A 25,747-nucleotide genomic window follows, 5' to 3' on the forward strand; every position below is an offset into this window, starting at 1 on the left:
ATTTTAATAAATTAAAAGAATTGAATTGAAGTATTTAATGATAGTATTAGTATTTTATAATATTTAATATTTAAGATATATGTGTATTTGTATAGTTTAATAAAATATATATATATATATATATTAATTATATAATAATAAATTGTAGGTTCATTCCAACTCAATGACAAAAGGAGGAGTTCATGAGTTCAAACTTTGAAGGAGGCACTTGTGAAATAAAAATATAAATTAATAACATGATAATACGTGGCTTGAGGTGAGGGCACCACGTGGAGGGGTGACGTGATGTCGCATGAGCAGGTAAACTAGCATTATTTTTCAGTGACAACAAAAAAATCGCCACTGATTGATAGTTTTTGCATCAATTTTTAATGGTGACTATTTTTTTTGTGGTGACAATTTTTTTTTACTGCGACAAAGATTTTTAACTTTTAGTAGCAACTTTATTATCACTGCAAATAAAATCAGTGATAAGAGCTCTCGCGACAATATTGTGGCAACTTTTTATCGTCATTGAAAACTTTTAATAACAACTTTTTAGTTTTTAGAGGCGACAAAAATCGCTGCTGAAAGTTAATTTTTGTTTTGTAGCAAACAAGTTTAACTGTAGTCATCCCCAACTAAATTCCTGGACATATTCTACGACCTAAACCCAATGGTAACAGTTGATTATCATGTCCTCGAACGTCTACATTGCTATCAACGAACCTCTCTGAATAGAAAATACAAGCATCATCTGACCATACTTTAGGATCTCGTCCTACAGCCCAAACATTTATGATGATCCTTGACCTTTTTCTTTTGTAATATCCACTAACTGTGACATCTTCCAAACTTTCTCGATTGATTAGAGGTGCGAGTGCATGTAGTCTGTGAGTCTCCTTAATTACCAAATCTAAGTAACTTAAACTTGCTAGATCAGCCTCCTCCACCATTCTGTTCATTCTGACCACGTTTTGGAGCTCGTTTTGGAGATTCTTCACTACTCTCGGGTGCATCAAAATCTCGGATAAAGACCAATCAATTACAACACTAGAAGTGTCACCTGCCGCTAAAATAATCTCTAACAAAATAACCTTGAGGTGAGCTCTTTCAATGGCATGCTTTTGCTTGTCCTTCAAATCCGTTTGCTGATGCATCAAGGAAAGCATTATGTGCATGAAATCCTTATGGTGCTGCTCATCATTCTCTTTTCCAGCGCATATCTTTAATTGCCTTACGATTTCCTCTTAATTTTCGTGGCAAGCCCTGGCATACAGAAGTGACTGATTTTTTTTTTTTTTTTTTAGCGGCTTTGGCAGGGAACCGCAAAAGATAAGTGCAAATTAAAAATATAAAATAATTTAAATTTGTACAGAAGTAACAGAAAATTTAATGCGGGAAGACTACGGATATGAGGAACAAGAAATTTACGGACATTGATCAAGAAATAATTTCACAATAAATATTAAAAATATTAACTTATCTAATAAATAATGTATTCTAAAATCTCAATTATAAATATGATAGATTTTAAGCCAAGCCAACGAATAAAAATAGTCACTATAAATTATAACAATTTGAGTTATAATCTCAACAATGTTGGATATATAATGTATGATGAAAGAGCTTGTAACTCATCCTCTCACACACACCCATAATTTTTCTTTACTCAATTTAGCATACCTGGAGATCAAACACACAATCCAAGGGACATAATCAACCAGATTGAATTGTACCGTACAACTCAATGCCTCCTCAACAAGCCCTTTTAAGTTGGACTTATCATCCTTTGCACATCCCAGGATCATCTGATAAATTATATTCTCTACGAGGTCCCCCACCACCTCCCTCAGATTCACGACCTCACGCGCCGCCGCAGCTCTCTCCAGTGACTTTGCCATCCCTCCCATTTCGTCCCTCCTCAAAGGAGCAAACTTCTCCACCCTCGACGCGCTTAGAAGATGAAGAGTACACACTTTCCTCACATATCTCCAGTACGGACCGTACTCTACACTTGCTAGGCCCTTGATACCGTCAGAAAGTGGATCCGCTGCTTGTAAGTCAGGTCGAGATGCAAAAACGGCGTCGTGTGTTTTGAAGAATAGCTCCGCAGCTTCATGGGATGAAACGACAATCGTAGGAACTTGTCCCAGCTTCAACGACACGATGGGACCATATTTTTGGGCCAGCGATTGAAAGTTGCTAGGCTCTACACCCCTCCTGGTCAGGAAAAATGAAAAACATGCCAGAAGGGTATTTCAACGTCATCAAATTTAATGGTAGGTTGATGTTGCATTGTTTTAAAAAGTTTCAGGATGACATTACTTGAAAAGGAATTTAAGATATTATAGGTCCCTCAAGGAAAAAAAAAAGTTCAAAAGGTTTTATATTTTTTTCCACGTTATTAAATACTGCAAATCAACTCATCGAAAGTTTTATTAATTCAAGAAATAAATCATAATCAATGCTAATGTACGTATGATTAGTGGGTAAATGGTTTGCATCACTTGCAAAAGGCGTCTTTGATGAAGGATTAATATTTTTTAAAAAAAGAGAAATAATTTTATGGATTGGCCTTAAAAATATGTGGGATATAATATGTTAAGATATTTTCTTTTTGTATGTTGTTGCTCTTGAATAAAGCAGCAGATGTATAATATAAAATCAAACCCTCAACAAATGGGCAAAAGTGTTCTTTACTTTTGTATATATTTTCGTTCTCCCTTGCAGGGTGGAGCTAGAAAATTTTGTGAAGGGGACCAAAATGACGTATCATATATGATAATCGAAAAAAAATTAAATTTATATATATCATTAACATAACATAAATATTTCAACTTATATATTTATATTTGATTTTACACACACACACACAACAAAAATAAATAAATAAATATATATATATATATATATCTTCATTTTTTTAAGTTTTACTCATTAATTTTTCATGGCATAACAATTATTATGATTTATGATAAAATTTTAAAAAATTCCTTATCAATATAAACTATCATTAAATTAGAGAATATTTCATCTTTTCTGTAAACATTGAATAATTTAAATACATCCTTGAGATCTAAAGTTCTGTTCAATATAAAAAAAACTCTATTACTTACTTATTAAATTTACTATTTAATTCTTTCAATTGACCTGTTCTTCATTCAATATATCTTGAAATTTTTGATGCAATGCTTTATAAAGTTTGTTAGTAATAATTCTCATAATTTCTTTTATCAAATATAAAATAACAGTAGAATTAAATGATATCAATGCTTTAAGAGATATTGTAATGTTATCTTGTTGAAAATAAATAGATTTTATGACAACTATATCTTTAAATTACTACAACAGTTAAACTATACATGTGTAAAAGACTGCTATTAAATTGAAATAAAAATTTTATGTAGCATCTCAAAGCTTCTATAATTTGCTAACTTAAATGGTCAAAAATACATAATCCCTATATTTTACTAAAAAATTAAGAAAATTAGGGGGGTTGTGGCCCTGCTGATCCCTCTTAGCCTTCACCCTTGCTCCCTTGATTTGGCTAGGATACGTTGTTGCATTGTCTATCTTTTTTCATACCCTATTTTCATACTTTAGGTAGAAAATTAATAAAATATTTGTCTTTGTCTGGATAACTAAAATCAGAACTGCCATTAAGCATGTTGATATGCTGGTTGAAGTTTCAATGATTGGATAACAGTTGCGCCTGGTCAGGTTAATTAGGCGTAAATAAACTATATTTTAATTTTGTATATTAAATTAAAGTGTATATGCATAAAAATAAAAGGGTAAAGGCGTAAATTTACTCTGAAACTTTCCCTCTAAAAGCGCCTGATATCCTGAACTTTTTTTGGAGCAATATTGCCCTGGAACTTTCCAAACGATGCATTATTACCCTACCGTCAGAGTTGACTATTTTGTCTGATTGAATTTGCCACGTGCCATTTAAAAAAAATAAAAAAAAGGTAAATGTGCAAATTTACTTTGAAAATTTTTCTCCAGAGGCACTTGATATCCTTAATTTTTTTTGGGAGCAATGTTGCCTTGCTGTTAGAATTGACCATTTTATTTGACTTCACTTACCACGTGATAGCCACATGGTATTTTTTAAAAAATAAAAAAAATAAAAAGAGCTATGCTTCGTTTTCATTAGCTTCTTCTTTTTCTTCATCCACAACACTAGAAATACAAAATAACTCATAATATTAAGATGAAAAATTAAACTCATATTTTCAACATAAAAAAAAACAATCAAACCTAAATTTTCAACATCGAAAAACAATCAAAGATAAGGGGTAGAGAGGAAGAAAATAAAGAATGCAATTAAGAACCCAAGAATTCAAGAACAACACAAAATATCCAAAAAAACAAGAACAAAAAATAAAAAAACTTAGAGTGACCAACATCAAGTAGGGAGAAGTAACAACTCAGTGGGGGACGGCTATGGAGCTTCTCATTTAGCTCTTGTCTTGCAAATGCCGAGGTGGAGGAGGGAGGAATGAAGACAAGAAGAATGACCTATTGTAAAGGAAGGAGAGCAATGTGCAACTGAGACACAAGGAGGGAGGGGACAACATTTTTTTTTAATTTTTTAAAAATGCCATGTGGCTATCACGTGGCAAGTGAAGTCATACATAGTCAACTTTGACAACAAAGCAACATTGCTCCTAAAAAATATTGAGAATACCAAGCGCCCCTGGAGGAAATGTCCCAAGGTAAATTTGCACGTTTACCATTTTTTATTTTTTTAAAAAAATACCACATGGCAAGTCCAATTAGACAAAACGGTCAACTAATGGTTAACTCTAATGGTAGGATAATATTGTACCGTTTTGGAAAGTTTTAGGACAATATTGCTCAAAAAAAAGTTCAAGATATTAGGTGCTCCTGGAGGAAAAGTTTCAGGGTAAATTTACACCTTTATCCAAAATAAAAATTTGATAATGATATATAAACAAAAATATACTCCTTTCATTAAAAAATGTAAGGCATTTTTAACCAAATTTTACCTCTTAATAAAGTAGTCACTTATTTTCAAATTAACCATATCTTTTTTTATTTACACCTATAAATACCGTAAAATAAATATAAAATAATTTATTTAATAGGGACACTTTTAGAAAAAAAAAGGCAATTATTATACCTTAAAAGACTAAAAATGCCTTACATTTTTTAACATTCAACCCCTCAAAAAATGCTTTATATTTTTAAACGGAGGGAGTAATAAGATATATACAACGTAATGTTTAAGATTAAAGAATATTAAAAAATTCCACACAAAAAGAATATCATTCGAAGATAGATTTTTACAATAATATTATAAGCCACGTCAGAGCTTAATTAATAAGTTTCTACATTAAGTTATGTGGATATATTAAGACAGCCTTTGGTGCATTGGAACCGCAATTGAAGTCAATTAATTAGTTGATGAGGAGAGATCACCCACAATCACACTAATATAGAAGTTTTCTACGAAAGCAACATTCAAGAAACCTTTCAATTAGTTCAATAATTGAAGAAATGTTGCCCAAATACAATTAAATCAATTGAAGATACGTTGCCCAAACAATTAAATAATAATAAACTATGTTCACAAAGAAAAAATAATACTAAGCTATACGATTTAAAAGGAGTAATAGTATATAAAAAAGGATGCATTTGATTAATTAGCTTCCAACGATTTCCATCTTTTTGCCCTTTTCTTTTCCTTTTCGCTTTCGAGTTTAAATTCTCTACTAAAAGGATGAATTAAGCGAGAGTCATAAAGTCATGCATGTTTGATAAGAGAGAGTATTTTTACGACAAAGGGAAGAGGGAAAGAGACTTTTTAAGAGGTTTTTATTTGAAAAAATATCATTCAAGGGCTGCTAAGGCAATTTAATATCAAACAAAGATTAGAAGATTCTAAAATATCATTACATGATTGGGGACTGATTTAAAAATAATGTCATATGAGAAAAGACTATAATACCCCTATTTTTCTTTTTTAAACTTGTCAATTAGTGAATTGTTTCTTATTAAATGTAAATGGGTACTTGCTAATTAACGAATGGCTACTCTTTGAAATATGATCTACACTTGTCCCATTAACCAAGTTCTTTTAGATTTTTAAACTTGTCAATTAGTGAATGACTTCTTATGAAATGTAAAGGGATATTTGTAAATTAATAAATAACTACTTATTAAAACATTATCTACACTTATCCTTTCTCACAATTAAACTCTTTCATATTATTAAACTTGTCAATTAACAAATAGTATCTTGTTAAATATGAATAGTTATTTGTTAATTAATGAATGACTATTTATTGAATCATTATGATCTACACTTGTCCTTTCCACAACTAAATTCTTTCATATTTTTAAATTTATCAATTACAAATGGTTTTTAAATGTAAATGAGTACTCGCTAAGTAATGAATGCCTACTTATCAATTAAAAAAGAAAAGCAAGATATTATAGCCTTTTGTCATCTAAAATTATTTTTAAATTAATCTCTTGATTCTATAGTGATATTCCAAAATCTTTTATTTCTTATTTAATATTAAATTGACTCAACAATCATTGAATGATATTTTTCCTTTTTATTTTTGTAGGTTCAAAATACGTTTGGTATATGCCTAAAAAAAGGAAAGGGAATTTTATTATTTGGTATATGAAGGTGTTTGGGGGACTTGGATCCTCTCAAAATCATTTTTCTCGAGCCATCTTTCTATACACAATCCACATAGCTTGAGAGGTACGGTACTTCATAACCTGCACCATCAGATGTTCAGACAAAAAGGAGATTAAAATAGCCAAAATAAGCTAATCCTGATGAGACCACTAGGTAAAATTAGGATTAGTAACACCCATGGGAAGATATTTAGGGGTCACAGGATTACTACCATCAACATAACCAAAAAAAATTTGACCATAAAGGTAATAAGGAACAACTTGAGCATGCCATATAAGGTAGTTATCAAGGGTGAGTTTAACAGTAATTAAATTAGAAGGGTTAGGATCCTAGCACCTGGTGAGTAGGGGAAGAAGCTGTGTGGTGACCATAGCACCTATTGAGTGGTTAGAAGAGGAAGAAGGCAAAAAGGCCATTCCGAGACACTAGTCGGGAAGGCTCTGATACCATGAAGAATTTAAAGTAATTTTATATTTCCTTCTTGAACAATCATAGGTACAATAAAGTGTACAAATTGTACAGATTCTAACAGAATGTGAGCAGTGACCTAGACATGTGTATGATCTGTATTTATAACATAATGTTCTAGAACATTACCAATGACAACTATACACTTAATGCTATAATTTAACCAAATGTTTAGAATTCTTGAGCTTAGATGAACTAGACATGGGCTTGGATGATGACTTTGGGCTGAGTGCATGGATTGAAAAATTAACATAAAAATGAACTATAGTACTCTTTTTTTCACAATAAATATGATAAAACTCATTAATATATCCTATAAATGTAAAAATCATAACACTCAAAAAATTTCATGAATGTGATTCTTAACATTATGAACTAAATTACCCCTCTTCCTTATGAATTTGCTCACATGTCCTCTTTGATTATCTTATTTTTACTTTTATTTTTTCAATCTGTTTTATTCTATTCATTTCTATTAACCAAACAGGAGTTAAGTGTCTCTTTGATTACCATATATGAGTAACTCAAGTTTTGTAAATCAGATTCCTCAACCATCCTGTATATTCCAACCACCTTTTGCAATTCATTTTGGACATTTTCATAACTCTCGGATTCCTCAAGAGTTCAGACAAAGCCCACTGTATTACAACTGTGGAAGTATCAGTGGCCGCGAGGATCATATCTAATGAAAGAGCCGTGAGGTTAGCCCTATCAATGACGTGGTTGTGATCATCGTGCAGCAAATCCATGGGTTGATGCAGCAACGAAAGCAATATGTGTATGAAGTCGTTATGGTACTGCACGTTTTGTTCTCTAGGATATTAGGAATGGTTAATGGTAAAGAAAACATGATCTAGCTTGCTTTAGAGACAACAGAGAAAATTATGATCTTTCACTGGAAAGTAGAGATCTAGCTTGTCGAGAAGTTGAGACTTGAGAGATATCAATTATTTAAATGTGACTAAAAAAGAAATGGTTCAATAATTCATTTTAGGTATTATTTTTTTTATTTCTCATATTAAAATATTTATTTTCACCATTTTCTTTCAATTTTTAATTATGCATGCATGTAATGTTTATGGAGTTTGGATTCAGTAAATGATCTAAATATGCTCACTTAATGAGTGTTCTTGTCTTATTTGTAAGACATTTTTTTATGAATTGAACTTGGTCCCAAATGCACAATACTTGGTACTTTTCAAAATGATTTTTTTTTTCAAATTTATTACTGTATTAATTAAATGTGTGGAAACAGCAAGCCAACACTTGATATTTGGAATTGTGAAGCCAAACTTATCGTTATGACCAGGTCACTTAGGCACATGGTACAAAGAAGCACCAGATCATAGCAATGCAGTGATTGAGCGACAACAAAATTTAATCGTGTTAAATCAATGATGATCTTTGAAATAGTGCGACATGCTTTTATAATTATTGATTTTTTCAACTACCACATTTTGGGTTAGGCCTGTGCCTTAATTTCTTGACGTTATATTTAATTAATGCGGTTGCGTGGTGGTTACTCGGTAAAGATTAATAAAAGGTGTGAAAAGATGAGGTATTTAATATTATTAATAAATTAAAATTTACTCGTATTAATTTGATAGGATAAATTTAAAGAATGTATTAAGCATATAATGTTAAGTTTTTAATTTTTTATTTTATCATTCATTCCATCCATTATGTTCATTCTACTTTTTCCTTACCTTATTGAAATAAAAATGTGAGAGTCTGTCATCTTTAAAACTATGTTTTACTTTAGGGTTAAAAAATATTAAAATTTATGTTTTGTTCTTGCTACTAGACCCAACTCTTTTGGTAGAGCTAAGAAATAGGTCGACGAACTCTTATGAGTTTGGGTTCAAAAGTTCTTTTAACCCAAAACTAGAATTTATCCATGTGATGCTTTTAAGAAGATATGTTTATGGTAATGAATAGAATTGAGACAAGTGGATGGATTTAATAATGAAATGCCTTACAATTATGGTTCCATTGCTTACTAGAAATGAAATGAAAGAAATATATTGAAAAAATAAAGATAAAAATAAGATGATTAAAGAGTGTAAGTAAATACATTCACAAGAGGGAGGGGTAATTTAGTTCATGAGGATGTGAATAATGATTCATTAGAATTTTGGAAGGTGTAATAATGCCTATATTTATAGTATATATTAATAAGTTTTACTATGCTTACCATAAGGGGAATGGTGATTTAGTTCATTTTTATTTTGATTGTTTCAATCCATTTTATTATGTTCCTTTTTAATAACCAAACAGGACCTATGGGATTTAATCTTTGCTTATCTAGTAGAACTGTGGTTTTTATGACACCGGGAATGGTGGTTTTTGCCTATGTGTTTTAATTTATATTATTAGATCGATCGATTGATTATTTTTAAAATTTGATCTTTATTGATTGGGTTTAGTATTGAGTCTAGGAGTGTCTTTTTAATTTTTTTAAAAGTTGTTTAATAAAAATATAATATTGCATATTTATTTTTAAATAAAAAATTAAGCTATTGTAAAATTCAAAATAAATAATATAAATCTTTATTTTAAATTAAAACACATATTTTAAAGGTTAAATTTAATTAAAGATTTAAAATACTCAATTTTATGATATTAAAATAAACACCAAACTCATTTTTTAAGACTTAAACGCGTCAGGTTCAGTTTATATTAAAATATAATACATTAATATTCAAAGTTAAAAAATAAATAAATGTGAGAGGTTGATGCGGACTTACAGCATAAAGAAATCACTATATATCTTGATAATGGGACTTGTGGTGTGGTGAAAAACATTCCATAGTTTTAATGCACTAAAATTGTGCTAGAATCGTGAATACATCATGATTGACGAAGTTAGACAACTCATCATAAGAAATTGTACTGCAACTCATTATGGCTTAGGAGTTAAGGAAGAAAAAAAGAACACTCTCACTTTGATAAAAAAAAATTATATTATTCTTTTATGATTTCATATACAGTGAAATGAGTGCTATTTATAATAACCTCAAGTGAGAAATTAGTATTAATAAAGAGATTATTGAAGAACTTAATTCTAAATGGAATGTTACGGGAATTAAAAGTACTTATTAAAAAATATTTATTGGGAGCTTATAAAGGTTACAAACACTTATTATAACTTATGTATACAAAAATTTTGGAGATAGTAAGGGTTATGGAAATTAAGCATCCAATTTCGTCTCACATAATTAGTACATGTTTGGAGAAGATAACAATTACGCTAACGGCTAGCCAATAATAACCCGTAAGACTCATCATATGGATACAATTTATGAATTTAGATACGACATCTTTAGGTATTGTAGTCCACTTACTCACACCAACATGCATGGATCCGAGCAACATGCTCCTAGTGCAATCACCCTCTCATATGTTTTTTTTTTTCCCGTAACCTCTGTATGGAAAAAAGTGCTGAAAAATAAAGTAATATAATTCTACAAAATAAAAACAGCGATATCTTTATAAAAAAGTGCTGTATTTTTTTTTTAATCGTCAAATACTATGAGAATATACCACCTAATTTGGGGGGTGCCCAAATGATCTGGAATATGCTATTCATTTATACTGCCACATGTCCAATTGGTCCTAATTCGTTGTGATTCATTAACAATTATAAATTGATTAACATTGTATCTCTATGTGTTGTAAGGATTAGACAAAAATTTGATGCAATAAATGACGAAGAAAATGGTTTTATTCCGGGGTAACTTAAAATCAAATTTTGGGCTTTAGGGCATCAACAATTCAATTTTCTGCACCCACGTAAATACTTGAAATTGATCTTCAATTGTTATTCTGCACTATTTGTAAGATCCACATTAATACTTGTTATTAAGGAAACAGTTTGTGTGTGTGTGTGTATTTATTAATCCCGTTTACGTCTCTTTTATTTTTGTTAACTTCTAAGATTTTATATCATTTCATAATATTTTTCTTAGGATTTCAATATATTTTGGCATAATTGTATATATTTTGGATACTCAAGTTAGAAAAATATGCATATTGTTTTGAAAATTCAAATTTGATATTTTTCAAGCTAAGTAACTTCCCTAAACATGAAGTTTATAGAAAATTCCAATTTTTACACAGAAAAAAAATGATATCTTGAAATGGATGTTGGTACTCCCTTCCCTTATAAGCAGAGATACTCAGTGCAGTCACTAAAAACTTCAACATATTGTTAAAGCCATGATACCCAAACTGAAATATTCAATTATGGTTTTTTTTGGGGGGGGGGGTTATGATGAGACAACATTTATGAGAAGTAAAAAATTGTAGCTTTAATTTCACAAAAGCACATCTAAAACAGAAAAGGGCATTTAGTGAAGATGATGATTCTCACAAATGCGCACACGCCACAACTTCCCTTGGGGAGAATAGAAATGGGAAGAAACATATATATCATCTAAGCATTAAGAAACTTACAAACCCATTTAATTTTAGCAAAAGAAACATTTTATCTGATATATTGATGTAAAATTGCAAAGTCGTCACTGTATATATTCTTGATTTGTCTTGCACAGATCAGTCATGACATTGCACATTAATTTAACATACTTTCACAAATAGTCCTTACCTGATTATGCAACCGATAAGTTGGAATAGCTAGCAAGTGCTTCATTCTTGGGATTGTGAGACCAAAATTTTCGTTCATGTCCAAGTCACTGGGACACATGCCACAAGGAAGCTCCCAATTAAAGCAATGCACCAATTGAGCTAAAAACAAATTTAACTGTAGCTAGACCCAATTGTGTCCCGGCACATCCTCTACGACCCGAACCAAATGGTAACAGTTGGAAATCATGCCCTTGAACGTCTATGTCGGAATTAACAAATCTTTCTGGGTAAAACATATGAGCATTGTCAGTCCAAACATTAGGATCTCGTCCTATAGCCCATACATTTACTATAATCCTCGTCTTTTTTCTTATGTAATATCCATTAACCGTGACATCCTCCATAGTTTCTCGAGGGACAAGAAAAGGTCCAGCAGGATGCAGCCTAAGTGTCTCTTTGATTACCATGTCTAAGTAAGTCAAGTTTGCTACATCAGATTCCTCAACCATCCTGTTCATTCCAACCACCTTTTGCAATTCATTTTGGAGATTTTTCATCACTCTCGGATTCCTCAAGAGTTCAGACAAAGCCCACTCTATTACAACCGAGGAAGAGTCGGTTGCTGCAATGATCATATCTAATAAAAGAGCTGTGAGGTTAGCCCTATCAATGACGTGGTTTTGATCATCGTGCACCAAATCCATGGGTTGATGAAGCAACGAAAGCAATATGTGTATGAAGTCGTTGTGGTGTTGCACATTTTGTTCTTTAGGTGCTAGCTCATGCTCAACGATTATCTTCTCCAATGCATCGTCAAGTGCCTTTCTGTTTCTCCTTAACTTTCGTGTCAAACCCTGGCAAACATTGGTTGAATTGCTCCTTAAATGATTTAAGTATAACACTAAATACATATTATTCTCGTTTATGCTATTTTGTGTAACAACGTAACTAAAAGCTTAGAAACGGGGAAAAAAACAAACATGCAATATTAATCAACAAAAACGATGACACATCTCAACTAAAAATTTCAAGGCTTAATTGAGTTTGAGTTCTTCTACTTTATTATATATTTTTATGGTCCTCATTATAAGTTATTTTCAACATATTTTACAAGAATTAAAAAAATTGTAAAACTCATTAACTCCTATCTAAAAATTTAAATAAGTTTTCAAATGATTTATTCATACTAAATATACATACTTATTTAATAATGTATTTTAACTCACCAGCACTTAATGGGAGTAAATGAAAAAAATTGTTATAAAAATTAATGTCTTTACTTCTAAATATGGTCCAAATAATTTTTCTCTCTTCTTATAAATAGGATCGAAGGAAATATTCTCATTAATTTTATTTATAAGTCACTTCCAACATATTTTATTGAAATTAAGAAAAATTTTAAATTTTATTAACTCTATTTTAAAATTTAATAAATTCTCACCTCTATCCACTAATAAAGACAAAGAAATATTTTAATATTTTTTTAACATTTAATAAGGATAAGAAGGTTAAGATAAATATATAAAATAGTGAAGTTCCCTACAAACAAGATCAAAATTAATCTTCTCTATCTATAAATAGGACTAGAGGAGTATTAGTCATTAAATATAACTTAATCAAATGCAAAACTTTCAACATTGTTTCAAGCTCCCTCAAAAATCCCAACAGCATATAATATTATATTTGATTGATGTCTTGATTACCAGTAGAGAGAATGTTAGGCCCTAGACATACCTGGAGATCAAGCACGCCAAGCCAAGGGATGAAATCAGCAATATTAAACTGTCCCACCAAGTTCAGAACCTCGTTCGTGAGCTCACGTAACTGGAACCTATCATCCTTACGACGTCCCAGTACCATCCTGTACATTATGTTCTCCAAAAGCTGCCCCACCTTCTCACTGACGTCCACGACCTCTCCGGCAGCTGCCCCTCTCTCTAGCGCCGTCACCGTCGCTACCACCTCCTCCCTCCTCAAAGGAGCAGACATCTGCACTCTTGACGCGCTTAGAAGTTGAAGTGTACACACTTTCCTCACATATCTCCAGTATGGACCGTACTCTGCAAACACCACTCCCCTCACTCCTTTTTTGAAAGGATCTGTTGATTGCACTTTGGGTCGAGATGCAAAAACGGTGTCGTGCGTCTTCAGGATTTGCTCCGCAGCTTCAGGGGACGAAACGACAACCGTAGGAACTTGTCCAAGCTTCAACGACATGATCGGACCGTATATTTTGGCCAGTGATTGAAGGCTGTCGTGTGGCCGTTTGCCCAACATGTGGAGGTTGCCGATGATCGGAAGGGACGGTGGGCCTGGTGGTGGTTTCTGATTATCTTTTTGTCGTTTTAAGAAGAGTATGGTTGTGGGTAGAATGATAAATGTGAGAAAGAGGATAGCAGGAATAGTTAATGGTAAACAAAACATGTCTGTTTGCTTGCTTTAGAGACAAAAGAGAGAATTATGATCTTTCACCGGAAAGTGGAGATCTAGCTAGTCGATAGACAAGACTTGAGAGATCAATTGTTTATATATGATTAAAAAAGGTCCAATAATTCATTTTAGGTATTATTTTTTTATTTTTATATCTTCTCTTAAAAATATTTTTCTTCACAATATTCTTTCAATTTTCAATTATGCATGCACGTAATGTTCTTGAATTTGGATTCAATGAGTGGCATAAATTTACTTACTTAATAAGTGTTTCAAATATAGTTATTAAATTTCATCAAACACTTGAAAATTATCAAGATTCATTTCTTTTAAAAAAAATTAAAATAATTCTCATGATCAAAACACCCCCTTGTGTAAGCTATCTCTTTCAAAAATTTGAAATTTAGTACTTTATGAGTATTGTATAACAAAATTTCTAACACTCGTTCCATTACATTAATGGTTGTTCTTGTGCCATGTGGGAATGGAATAAGTAGATTTGTACCCTGCAATACAAATCCAATGTTCTTGAAGATAAAATGGCCTCTTACATTGATTGTAAAGGCAAAAAAAAAAAAACAAATTAAAGAATGGAATCAGCCAAATTAAGATTTATTTATGATGCTTTCGAGAGAGGTGCTTCAAGAGTCAATTTTCGATGGAAGAGAGAAACAACATAATTAATTAATTAATTAATTAATTATAATGCAGATCACCAAAATAGCTTTAGAGTACCATCATCAAACGCATATGAAATTTCGAAAAATATATATTAGAAATAAGATGTGCCTCCTGGTATTCACCCAAGTGACTCTTTTGTCTTGGCTAGTTTAGTCATTCCAAACGACACTTTCCTGGTCATACATTTTAGTTAAGTTAAGGGTTAATGAGCAAAATAGATCTTGAAATATGCACAAAAGGCACCCTTGATCCTGAACTCTTAAAATATACAAAATTGGCTTTAAACTTTTAAATTCATAATAAATTAAACCCTACCGTTAAATTTTTGATAATACTACTACTATTCATCATGGGCCCTAGTCAAATATTGACATGGCAATCCTTGCAAATGTGTCATTTGTTAATTAGCACTACAAATCCTAAATTATTACGCGAGTAGCATCATAAACCCTGAGCTTTGAAATTTCAAGTATATTACCTCCATCGTTTATATGTAAAATATTAATTATTATATAGATCAAATTAATCTCAACATAGTCCATCACAATGAACACATTGTTGGCCATGGCGAATGACCCATAATTTTTTGAAATGACAAATGTTTTTTAAACGATTGGTATCACATATTTTTATAGACTATATAACTCTTATTTAGTCTTATCTTGAATCATGTTTATTTATTTAATGGCGAAAACTTGAGATCTCATTTAAAAAGAAGTTTAAATATCAAAGGATTTTACAAACAATGGATGTAAAAGCTGACGATTTCAACAACGAAGTTAAAACCCAAACTAACCAGTTAATTAAAATTCTCTGATATTTAAACTTCTTTTCTAATGAAATCTTAAGTTTTTACTATTAAATAAATAAACAGTATTCAAAATAAAACTAAATCGATTTATAGAGTATATCATGAGATACCAATGGTTTGGAACACATTGCAAAAAAAGGGGGAAATGTCATTTCACAAAGTTCACCACGACGGACCATGTTGAGGGTAATTTGGTTTATATAATAGTCAAAGTTCTATGTATAAATGGTGCGCGTAATTTGCTTGAAATTTTAAAGTCCAGGATTTAAGATGCTACTCGCATAATAATTTAGAGTTTATAGTGCTAGTTAACAAATGACACATCAACAAGAAATTGCCATGTCAACATTTGACTGGGCCCCATAGTGAATAGTAATAGCCTTAACAAAAAGTTAATAATAGGGTTTAATTTGCTATGAATTTAAAAGTTTAGATTGATTTTGCACATTTAAGAGTTTACTAGGATTCAGAGCACTTTTCGCGCAATATTTGAAAGTCTATTTTGCTCATGAACTCTTAAATTAATTTTTATCTACTGGCTGTGGAGTAGCTTTGGGTTGATTGAAAAGATATATCTGTAGGTTTTATATGAGAGAAATTAACAAAAAATATTAACAAGTATTAATTGAAAATTTATTGAAAAAACTTTCAAAATTCATCAAGTTGAGAGGTAGACACAAAGTCATCTAGCTTTTATATCTATGTACATTCATATTTCAATGCCTTCAACATCCTCATGAGATGTAGTAGTTACAGAATATATAATGAAAACGCCAGATCAAAAAAAGTCAATGAACTGCAAGTATAAAGGTTTGAATACTTAGTTGTACCCTTTGGAGCCGAAAATGTGTGGGAACATTCTCATCTTGATCAGTCAAATATGTGTCCAGTGGTGGAGATAGGGGGATATGGGCCCATGACCTCTTTAACTTTTTTTTCTCTTTTTTTTCTAAATAAACTGTAAGGGTTATATGTTTTCGACCGTCATAAAATATTATGTGCACTGTTTACTTCATCAATTTTATATAGCTATGTTGTTGTTGTAGGTAAAGAAGTAGTTAATGCACATTTATTTTTTTCAAAACTTGAATATGATTGTTAATGAAGTGTTCTTCTAAGCACAATGATGAATCATAATATATTTTTGCATTTCAAATTGCTGATAATTTGGTTGGAATTGATGAGATTCAGACAGGAAGGGATTAAGTTAGCGCATATTATATGATCAAGTTAGAGCACATTATAGTGGCCTGAAGATATTAGATTATGTTCTCATTTTAATTATATATGTAGTCTTTTATCTATGTATAGTGCAACTGCTTTAGTTCTTAAAGATGTGGTTTTCACATAATCTATTTATTTCTACTGAGGTGATGCTACTAATATTTGTAAGTATTAATATCATTTGATTTTGCTTTCATTTTATATTTGATAAAAGAAATTATGGGAATTACTAACAAACTTTGTGAAGTAATGTAACAAAAATTTCAAGATATTTTGAATGCTATATATTTGATATTTACTATGAAATTACTTATTCAAAAATTAAAATATTACGATTGAGAAGGTTTTCTAAAAAAAATTACTTATTTTTGTAATAGCCAATTTATTAAAATTAATTATATGAATGTTTTTATTTTGTAATCCTGACTCCCTAATTAAAATTTTGGCTCCGCACCCATTTGTGTCGGTGATCACTTAATTTCAAATTGCAGGTATATGTAATTAATTTAACACATAGCGAACAATCTCGCCTATTTATAATCCGACAAATTTATGGAAATGAACTGAAATATTCATTACATTCAAATCACCATTATCAATTAATAAGAGTGAATTTATTGAATTAAAAACACAAATGTTACCTATAAAAGGGGTCTAAATTTCATTATTGAAATAAGTTACGTACGTACAATATAACATAATAACAGTCTTTTAATTTCCTCCTACGCACGCACGCACACCACGCTTCGTGTGTCGTAACATAGGACACTAAATTTTGCATTCGAAATTCGAATCCTTGTGTGCATAAAAAATAACTTCAAATAAGACTTCTCGCCTAATCATGTAAACCATAAGTTGGAGCAGTTAGCAAATGCTGGAACTGAGCCACCAAACTTCTCATTCACGTCCGATTCATTGGGAGACGTGTGCCATAATTAAGGAAGTTCCCAACAAAAGCAATGCACTGGTTGAAAATCATGTCCTCCAATGCCAACTTCTTGCTATCATTTGACGTTGTTGTGCGTTTTGAGCTTGATATCTACTGCAGCAGGATTTTCTTCCGCTATGGCGGAACTGCTTTTTTTTCCCCCTCTGTTAATATGTAACCTACACCATGAACTATAAGTCCTAAGACAATTTAAATTCTAAACTTATATTTGATATATTATAAATTTTAAATAATTAAATTTGAGGTAATTTTGTTCACCGTTAAATTAATACAAATGTCGTTGCTTTTTCAAAAAAAGGGGGCTTGATGTGCAATTTCTCCCAAATTTCATTCCCCTTCTCTTTCCAACATTCCTTTAAGAAAAATTGCACACCATGCCTCATTTTTTTTTTAAATAATGAAAGTTTGTTTTAATTTAATGATGGGGTTGAAATTACTTTAATTTTAATTGTTTAGTGTTTATAACATACCAAATAGGAAAAACTTATAATTAAATGTTGAAATTATATATTAACCTTTTATTTTTTTTAACAAAGAGGCCTAGGCCGAAAGAGAGGATGCCAAAGCTAAACAAAGAGGGGAAAAAAACTGAAACAAATGCCAAACCCTGGCGCTATCGAAGCTAAAATCACACTTATCAGCAAGACATGTCAGTCGATCACCTCAAGCATCTCCTTCCAAACATAAATACCTCCTACTAAAATGACACTAAGATTGGCCAAGTAATGAACACAGTAATTACTTTCCCATGTCATATAGAGAAATTGATCAACTCTCCAATTCCTCCTCAACCAACTATAAACCTCCTAGGCTATGGTGGGTATAGCATGCACCAGCCTACCTCCTTTCAACTCCACCAAATGGAGTAAACGGGAAGTTGGTCTGGCAGGTTAGGGTGGGTATAGCTGGTAATATGGGGGCTCAACTCACAAAAAAATGCACGTTGGGTTGAAAAAAAAAGTGGGTTTAATTCTATGCAGAGCAATTTTGGCTTGTCCTGCATAACTTGAACCCATAGTAGGCTAGCCTACGGGTTGGTAGGTTGAGCCGCTTATTTTTTAAAAACAAAATAGAAATCGTAGGATCATTCTCTCAATTCTCAAACCCTCATCATTATTCAAATTATTAGGATAATTTAAATTACATGCTTATTACCTACTATCATTATTATCTATTACATTTAATTAGTTGAGATAGCTATAAATTCATGATCAGTAGAGTGCATTAATGTAGCATGCACCCAACCAAAAACTTTTTTACAATTTAATTTGAGTAAAATATTTTCAAGTAGGCAAAAGCAATATAGCCATCTATTTTTTTTTTAAGGTTACATGGGATTCAAACTCTTTATCGTTATGTTGCTATTTGAAGTAGTGCCGTCTTGAGTGGTATATGAATCATTTTTAGAGTCATTTAAAATGATTTATATATCAACATTCAAATCGTTTTCAACAGCTTTTGAATTATGAGTTACTAGGCTGTCAAGCTGTGAAAAAATTTCAACTTTATTTTCCTTGTATTGTCTTTGTTAGTACATTTTGCTTCAATGAACTCAAAATTTCTCAGCTAGACCCAAAAAAAAAGAAGATTAGCCCAATAACCTTTACTCAAATTAATGTCAAATTTTATTTTATTTTCTAGACTTTTACATGTTAATTATATTTTCATGTTTAATTATGTGATACTAATAATTAATGATAGATAAAAATTCTAACAATATGATGAATTTGTAATTTTTAAAATTAAAAAATGTACATAAAAATATTTCTTGGCTAACCGACCAAACTGTTGTGGATTGGCAAGTTGGTAGAAATACAATCTACACAAGATGCGGGCAGGGCCATGGAAGCTACAAGGCAAGTAAGGCAATTGCCTTAGGCCTCCAAAAAAAATTGTTAATACCCCTATTATATATATGTGTGTGTAATTGATATTTGTATTATCGTATATTTAATTGTAGATAAAAAAAGAATGAAAAGTATTTATTATTCTTCATGTTGAAAAGTTCCAACCATTCCTTGTATAATATTAATTATTGAGTTGAGTTCATTATCTACATAACAAAAATATATTGAGATCCACAATACACTAATTTGTACTATATTAGCTTGCTTTAAAGTTCTCTCATAGTCTCACTTTTTGTTTTCTCCTTTTCTTATTTTAAAGCTTAAAACATTGACAGATATTAGTATTTAGACCTTGTATAGTTTTAGGCCATCAACACGGCACCTTTAAGCCTTACTAAAATTTTGTTCATAATTTATATAATTATTATTAGTTTTTCACACTAATCATTGATATTATTAGTTTTAATTATATCTTTTTTTGTTAAAAATGTATTCCCATCCCATATTAGTGCTATTCTATCTCAATATATAAGATGGGGTACGAGCACTTTGTCAATACTAATTTTTATTTCACTATTGAATTAATTTAATAATTTATTAGAATCGCTATATTACAAAATTTTAATATATAATTTTGTAAAAAATGATGAGTGGTTTTTTTTTTGAAGGGACAATTAAACATGCTAGGCTTTACAAATAATTTCACCTTAGACCTCAATATATACTCACACAGCCTTGAATGTAGGCTATATCAACCCGCCCCACTAAGCCTGCAGCGCCAGCTCATGGGTTATAAGTTGACTCATATTATCAACTCTACACTTTGCTAGAATAAAAACAAGGGGAGAGACAATAGAAGTGGAGAACAATCATAAAGCCACATATTTTAAATTAACGACTTTTTTACATGAAGCATATATAAAACGGTAAAATTGGCACATTAAAATAATTTCAGTAGAACAGCAAGCAAACGGTTGATTCTTGGCAAATTGTGAGGCCAAACTTTTCGACGTGTCCAAGTCACTAAGATATATGCTAACAGGGAAGCTCCAGAGACTAAAGCAATGCACTAATTTAGGGATGGCAAATTTAGTTGTACTAAATAAATTATCTTTGAAAATGGTGGTGTCATTATAATTAATGATTAAATATTTCAACTACCACATTTTGGCTTTGATTTTGGCCTTAATTATCACGAAATCAAATTTAATTAACGGTTTTGTTGTATGATTTCTTGTCCAAAACCCTGCATTGAACAAGGAGAGGTTTAAATGTTTTGAGACACATTCCAACTCACTTGTCAAATTGTCACTGGTAAAAAAATTGGTTTTCTTCAACCATTTATTCATTTATTATGTTCTAATAGTTGGATTAACTCGCTATGACCCAATCAAGTTTTAAAAACCGGCAAAACTCAAAACCCAACATGGTTTGACCGTTTTGAATTTTTTTAACTTTTTACTCTTATTTTAGTAATAAAAATTTTTAATCAATTTAAAAATATTAACGTTAACTTAATTTTGGTTATATAGTAAAATATTCAATACATGATTTGTTTATTGGCATTATATGAATGAAAGTGTGGAGAAACTTAAAACCTTATTTTCTTTAAAAGCACAAATAAGGTAAATGAAAAAATACACATATGAAAAAAATCAAAAATTAAAATTTAATATATTATAACTGAACAATTCTAAATCATTCTCAATATTTTTAATGATATATATATATATATATATGCGCATGTAAATATTATTTTTAATTTAATTACTTTGTTATCAATTTAACCATTGGTTTAATTGGTTAAATCATAAGAGCCATGATCTGATGACCTATTCAATTCATCATCCAATCCAGTTTTTAAAATATATTTTATAGCTTTATGAAGACGTACAACATTAAGAATTTATACTATTCTGATAATGGATATGATAAAGAATTGTTGCTTGCCCGACAAAAGAAAATCAAACTATTTTTGGGCAACTTAGCTATGTTTTTTATTTTGGTACAGGATAACTCAGCTATTGTTTTGTTTAGTTTTATTTGAGGCAAAATGCAAAAAAATAATATTTAGGGTATCTTTAATTCTGGAATGTGGCCCATTTGCAATCAATTGGCATTGGGGTGCAGTTTTTCCTTTTTATTCCCAAAACAAATAAAAAAAGCTTGTCTAATATAATGGTAAAATTTCCATAACTTTTGAATACTTTACCGTCAGTTTAGTGGGTATAATATATTTTAGAATTGAAAATGAGAACAAGATTTCAAATTTGAGAAAAATGGACCTTTTTGTTATTTTAATTTAACTTAAATATTTATTGGGGCACATTGCAAAATATTTAAAATGTTGGGTTGTTATCTTTATTTGATTCTATTAAATGGGCTACATGTGCAAAAGTTCCTTCAAACTTTGTTTTGTTTCTTAAATTCAAGTAAATTTAAATTTCTCCTCCCACCGGAATACCCGAAATTGTGCCTCTAATTAAAGTATCAAATTTGACCCTTGATCACATTTTGGTAACAAATTCCTAAAAAGGAAATATATTTATTTGTAATATACTATTTAGGAGATTTTTTTTTTGGCCCGAAATTTGCGAGATCCATATACTTATACGTGTAACAATTAACACACACACACACACACACATATGCTACCAATTAGTTAAAACAGATACCAGAGAAGAGAAATATATTCGAGATACCTTTGTTTATCCAAAAAGAAATATATTCGAGAATAGAAAGAAAAACACACGCATCAAACTATATATTTTAAATTACTGAAATAAATTACAGTTTATATATATTTTTAGGTGATTAACATAAACTAAAATAAGATGAATTTGGATTGTTTCCATGTCCGCTCTCAATATACTTTTATACACATCTCATGTAATTAGTCATTTGGTTCATTTAACGGTTTAAGCTTGCTAATTACAGCACTAAACTAAATATCTTATTCAATTCTTTCACCCAAAAAAATATCATATTCAATTCATTTAATGGTTAAATAAAGTTATGTTTTTAAAAGGAATATTGTGATGATAAAATAAATATATGGCCATCAAATCAATCAAATAATTAAATGGAGGGATAAGACTGATTATGATCGAAAGATGTATTGGGAGAAAGTATGAGAGAGATCCAAATCCAAAACAACACATGCTTGACGCATCAAACCAAGAATCACGTAAACGAAAAGTTCCTTTGTCTTTCAATAACATTACAAGCCAATGAGATCAAGAACATATACAATATAACGCATCAAGTTAAACTATAATTTTAATCGAAGGAACAACATGAAGAATCTTGGTAATATTATATATCACTCCTCCAGAAATCTGAGCCTTATTTTCAGAAAAGGTACGCTGGACGCACGTTAAACAAAAAGCACCTGAAAACCCTTTACCATGATCAGTATGAATAGTCCGTGCCTAATTTATAGGTTGGAACAGCAAGTAAATGCTTGTTTCTTGGGACTGTGAGGCCAAACTTTTCAGTCATGTCCAAGTCACTGGGACACATGCCATAAGGAAGCTCCCAACTAAAGCAATGCATCAATTGAGCCACAACATATTTAACTGTAGTCATACCCATTTGAATTCCTGGACATCTTCTACGACCTGAACCAAATGGTAAATATTGATAATTAAGTCCTTGAATGTCCACATTGTTATCAATGAACCTCTCTGGACAGAACATATCAGCATCATCAGACCATACTTTAGGATCTCGACTTATAGCCCATGCATTTACTATTATCCTTGTCTTTTTTCTTATGTAACATCCGTTAATTGTCACATCATCCATACTTTCTCGAGGAATTAGTAAAGGTGCAGGTGGATGTAGCCTAAGAGTCTCCTTAATTACCAAATCTAAGTAACCTAACTTTGCTAAATCAGCCTCTTCCACCATTCTGTTCATTCCAACCACATCTTGCAGCTCGTTTTGGAGATTTTTCATCACTCTCGGATGCCTCAAGAGCTCAGATAAAGCCCAGTCAATGACAATGACAGATGTGTCAGTTGCGGCAAAAATCATATCTGCTAAAATAGCCTTGAGGTGATCTCTATCAACGATGGCATGGTTTTGGTCGTCGTGCAAATCCATTGGTTGACGTATCACAGAAAGCATTATGTGTATGAAGTCGATGTGGTTCCGGACATTTTCCTCTTTAGAAGCTTGTTCTTGTTCGTGCTCTTTGACTATCTTTTCCAGCACATCATCGAGCGCCTTAATGCTTCTCCTTAGTTTTTGTGTCAAACCCTGTCATGCGTATTAGTCAAATACTAGTAGATCATTAGATCTGAAGTTTGACATGAATAATTCAATGTTTTCATATGCATATACACACTAGTTTACACACTAATTAACGTTAGAGGAGTTTGGGAAAAAAACTAATTATAGTCAGGGATAAATGGAAGGAAATCCAATTATTATCATACTCTTATTGATTGCCTAGCACAAAATATTAAAGCACTCTTTAATAACTCATCAATTAAAGTTAACAATATATTAGTAAGCACACACCCCAAACAAAGTCACAAGTGATAAAAAGAATTGGCCGATTGGATTTTTCCTTTGGCAAGAAGGATGCCTCTGGAATAAACACATATTTTTGGGCAAATAATAACTACTTCCCGGGTTCCCACTTTAATTGACCATGTTTGTTTTTAGTCTCAGTATTTTCAAGAATATGAACGATCATCAAATGACTCAAATGATGTTAATTTTGCTAAAATAGATTCAATACTATTAAACCCATTAAATGACTAAAAAATAAAATGCTAGCGTGGTAAAAATTATAAAAATCATTTAATTAAAAAATAGGAAAAATGAATCATTTCCTTAAAAAGACATGCCAGTGAAAGGGAGAAGGGCATTAGAGAAACACAAGGACATTGGACCTAATCAAAAACAACATTATTTAGACCGACGTAACAAATGGTCTTTCTGAGTATTTTTCAATAAAAGAGAGGAAAAATCATGAAAATAAATTATAAGGACTACAAACAAAACCTCATTAAAGTACAAGGATTTGGAGTGATATTTTCCCTAATCATGAAAATGATAGCGAGTTAACGAAATTAAAACAATATGTTATACCAGTTGGAGAAAAACATTGGCGCACAGCATACCTGGAAATCAAAAACACCAAGCCAAGGGACATAATCAACCAGATTGAACTGTCCCGCGCAGCTCAGTGCCTCCTCAACAAGCCCTTTTAAGTTAGACTTATCATCCTTAGCACATCCCAGGATCATCCTATAAATTATATTCTCTACGAGGTCCCCTACCACCTCACTCAGATTCACCACCTCACGCGCCGCCGCAAAGATCTCCAATGACTTCGCCATCAGCCCCACTTCCTCCCTCCTCAGAGGACCTAACATCTTCACTCTTGACGTGCTTAGAAGATGGAGGGTACACACTTTCCTCACATATCTCCAGTACGGACCATACTCTGCAAACGCTAATCCCTTGGTTCCTCTAGAAAGTGGATCTACCGCTTGTATTTGGGGTCGCGATGCGAAAACGGCGTCGTGAGTTTTGAGGAATAGCTCTGCGGCTTCAGCGGATGAAACGACAATCGCTGGCACTTGTCCCAGCTTCAACGACATGATGGGACCGTAGTTTTGGGCCAACGTTCGAAGGCTGATGTGGGGAAGTTTGCCTAACATGTGGAGATTGCCGATGATCGGGAAGGACGGTGGGCCTGGCGGTCGTTTCTTATCATCTTGTTGTCGTTTTGGAAAGAGTATGGAAGTGGATAAAACGAATAAGAATGTGAGGAAGAGGACAGCAGGAAACGCTAATGTTGAAGGAAACATGTTTGATTGCCTGCGCTTTGGATACAGAAGAGATATTGTACAAGAAATTGGGTTTGTGGTGCTTGGATTTTTATAACGAGAAGATTTATTGATAAATTAAGATGGTTAATAAATTAGCCCACCAACTTGAAATGAAAGCAACGAGGCGATGTAGATCCTTGTTTCCTTTTAGATAATGAGGGGAAAAAAGTCCTTGCTCCAAAAACAATTACCACTCTAATCCTTAGTTAATTAGCATGGAATATTTCTAACTACCTT

General features: G+C 31.5%; 1 protein-coding gene across 1 annotated transcript; it reads right to left on the minus strand.

Moving 5' to 3' along the window:
• Nucleotides 1-620: 620 nt before the first annotated feature.
• Nucleotides 621-25,489, minus strand: LOC129301104 (uncharacterized). Its single transcript, XM_054939704.1, is given in 9 exon segments — nucleotides 621-1,130; nucleotides 1,719-2,202; nucleotides 7,706-7,929; nucleotides 11,739-11,882; nucleotides 11,884-12,573; nucleotides 13,454-14,052; nucleotides 23,093-23,311; nucleotides 23,372-23,924; nucleotides 24,797-25,489. Coding segments are annotated over 9 exon segments (4,116 nt in total).
• Nucleotides 25,490-25,747: the final 258 nt, after the last annotated feature.

This window comes from Prosopis cineraria, unplaced genomic scaffold, assembly GCF_029017545.1.
Source record: "Prosopis cineraria cultivar Desert tree isolate PC_DT_omini unplaced genomic scaffold, ASM2901754v1 PC1, whole genome shotgun sequence".
Taxonomy (NCBI): Eukaryota; Viridiplantae; Streptophyta; class Magnoliopsida; order Fabales; family Fabaceae; genus Prosopis; species Prosopis cineraria.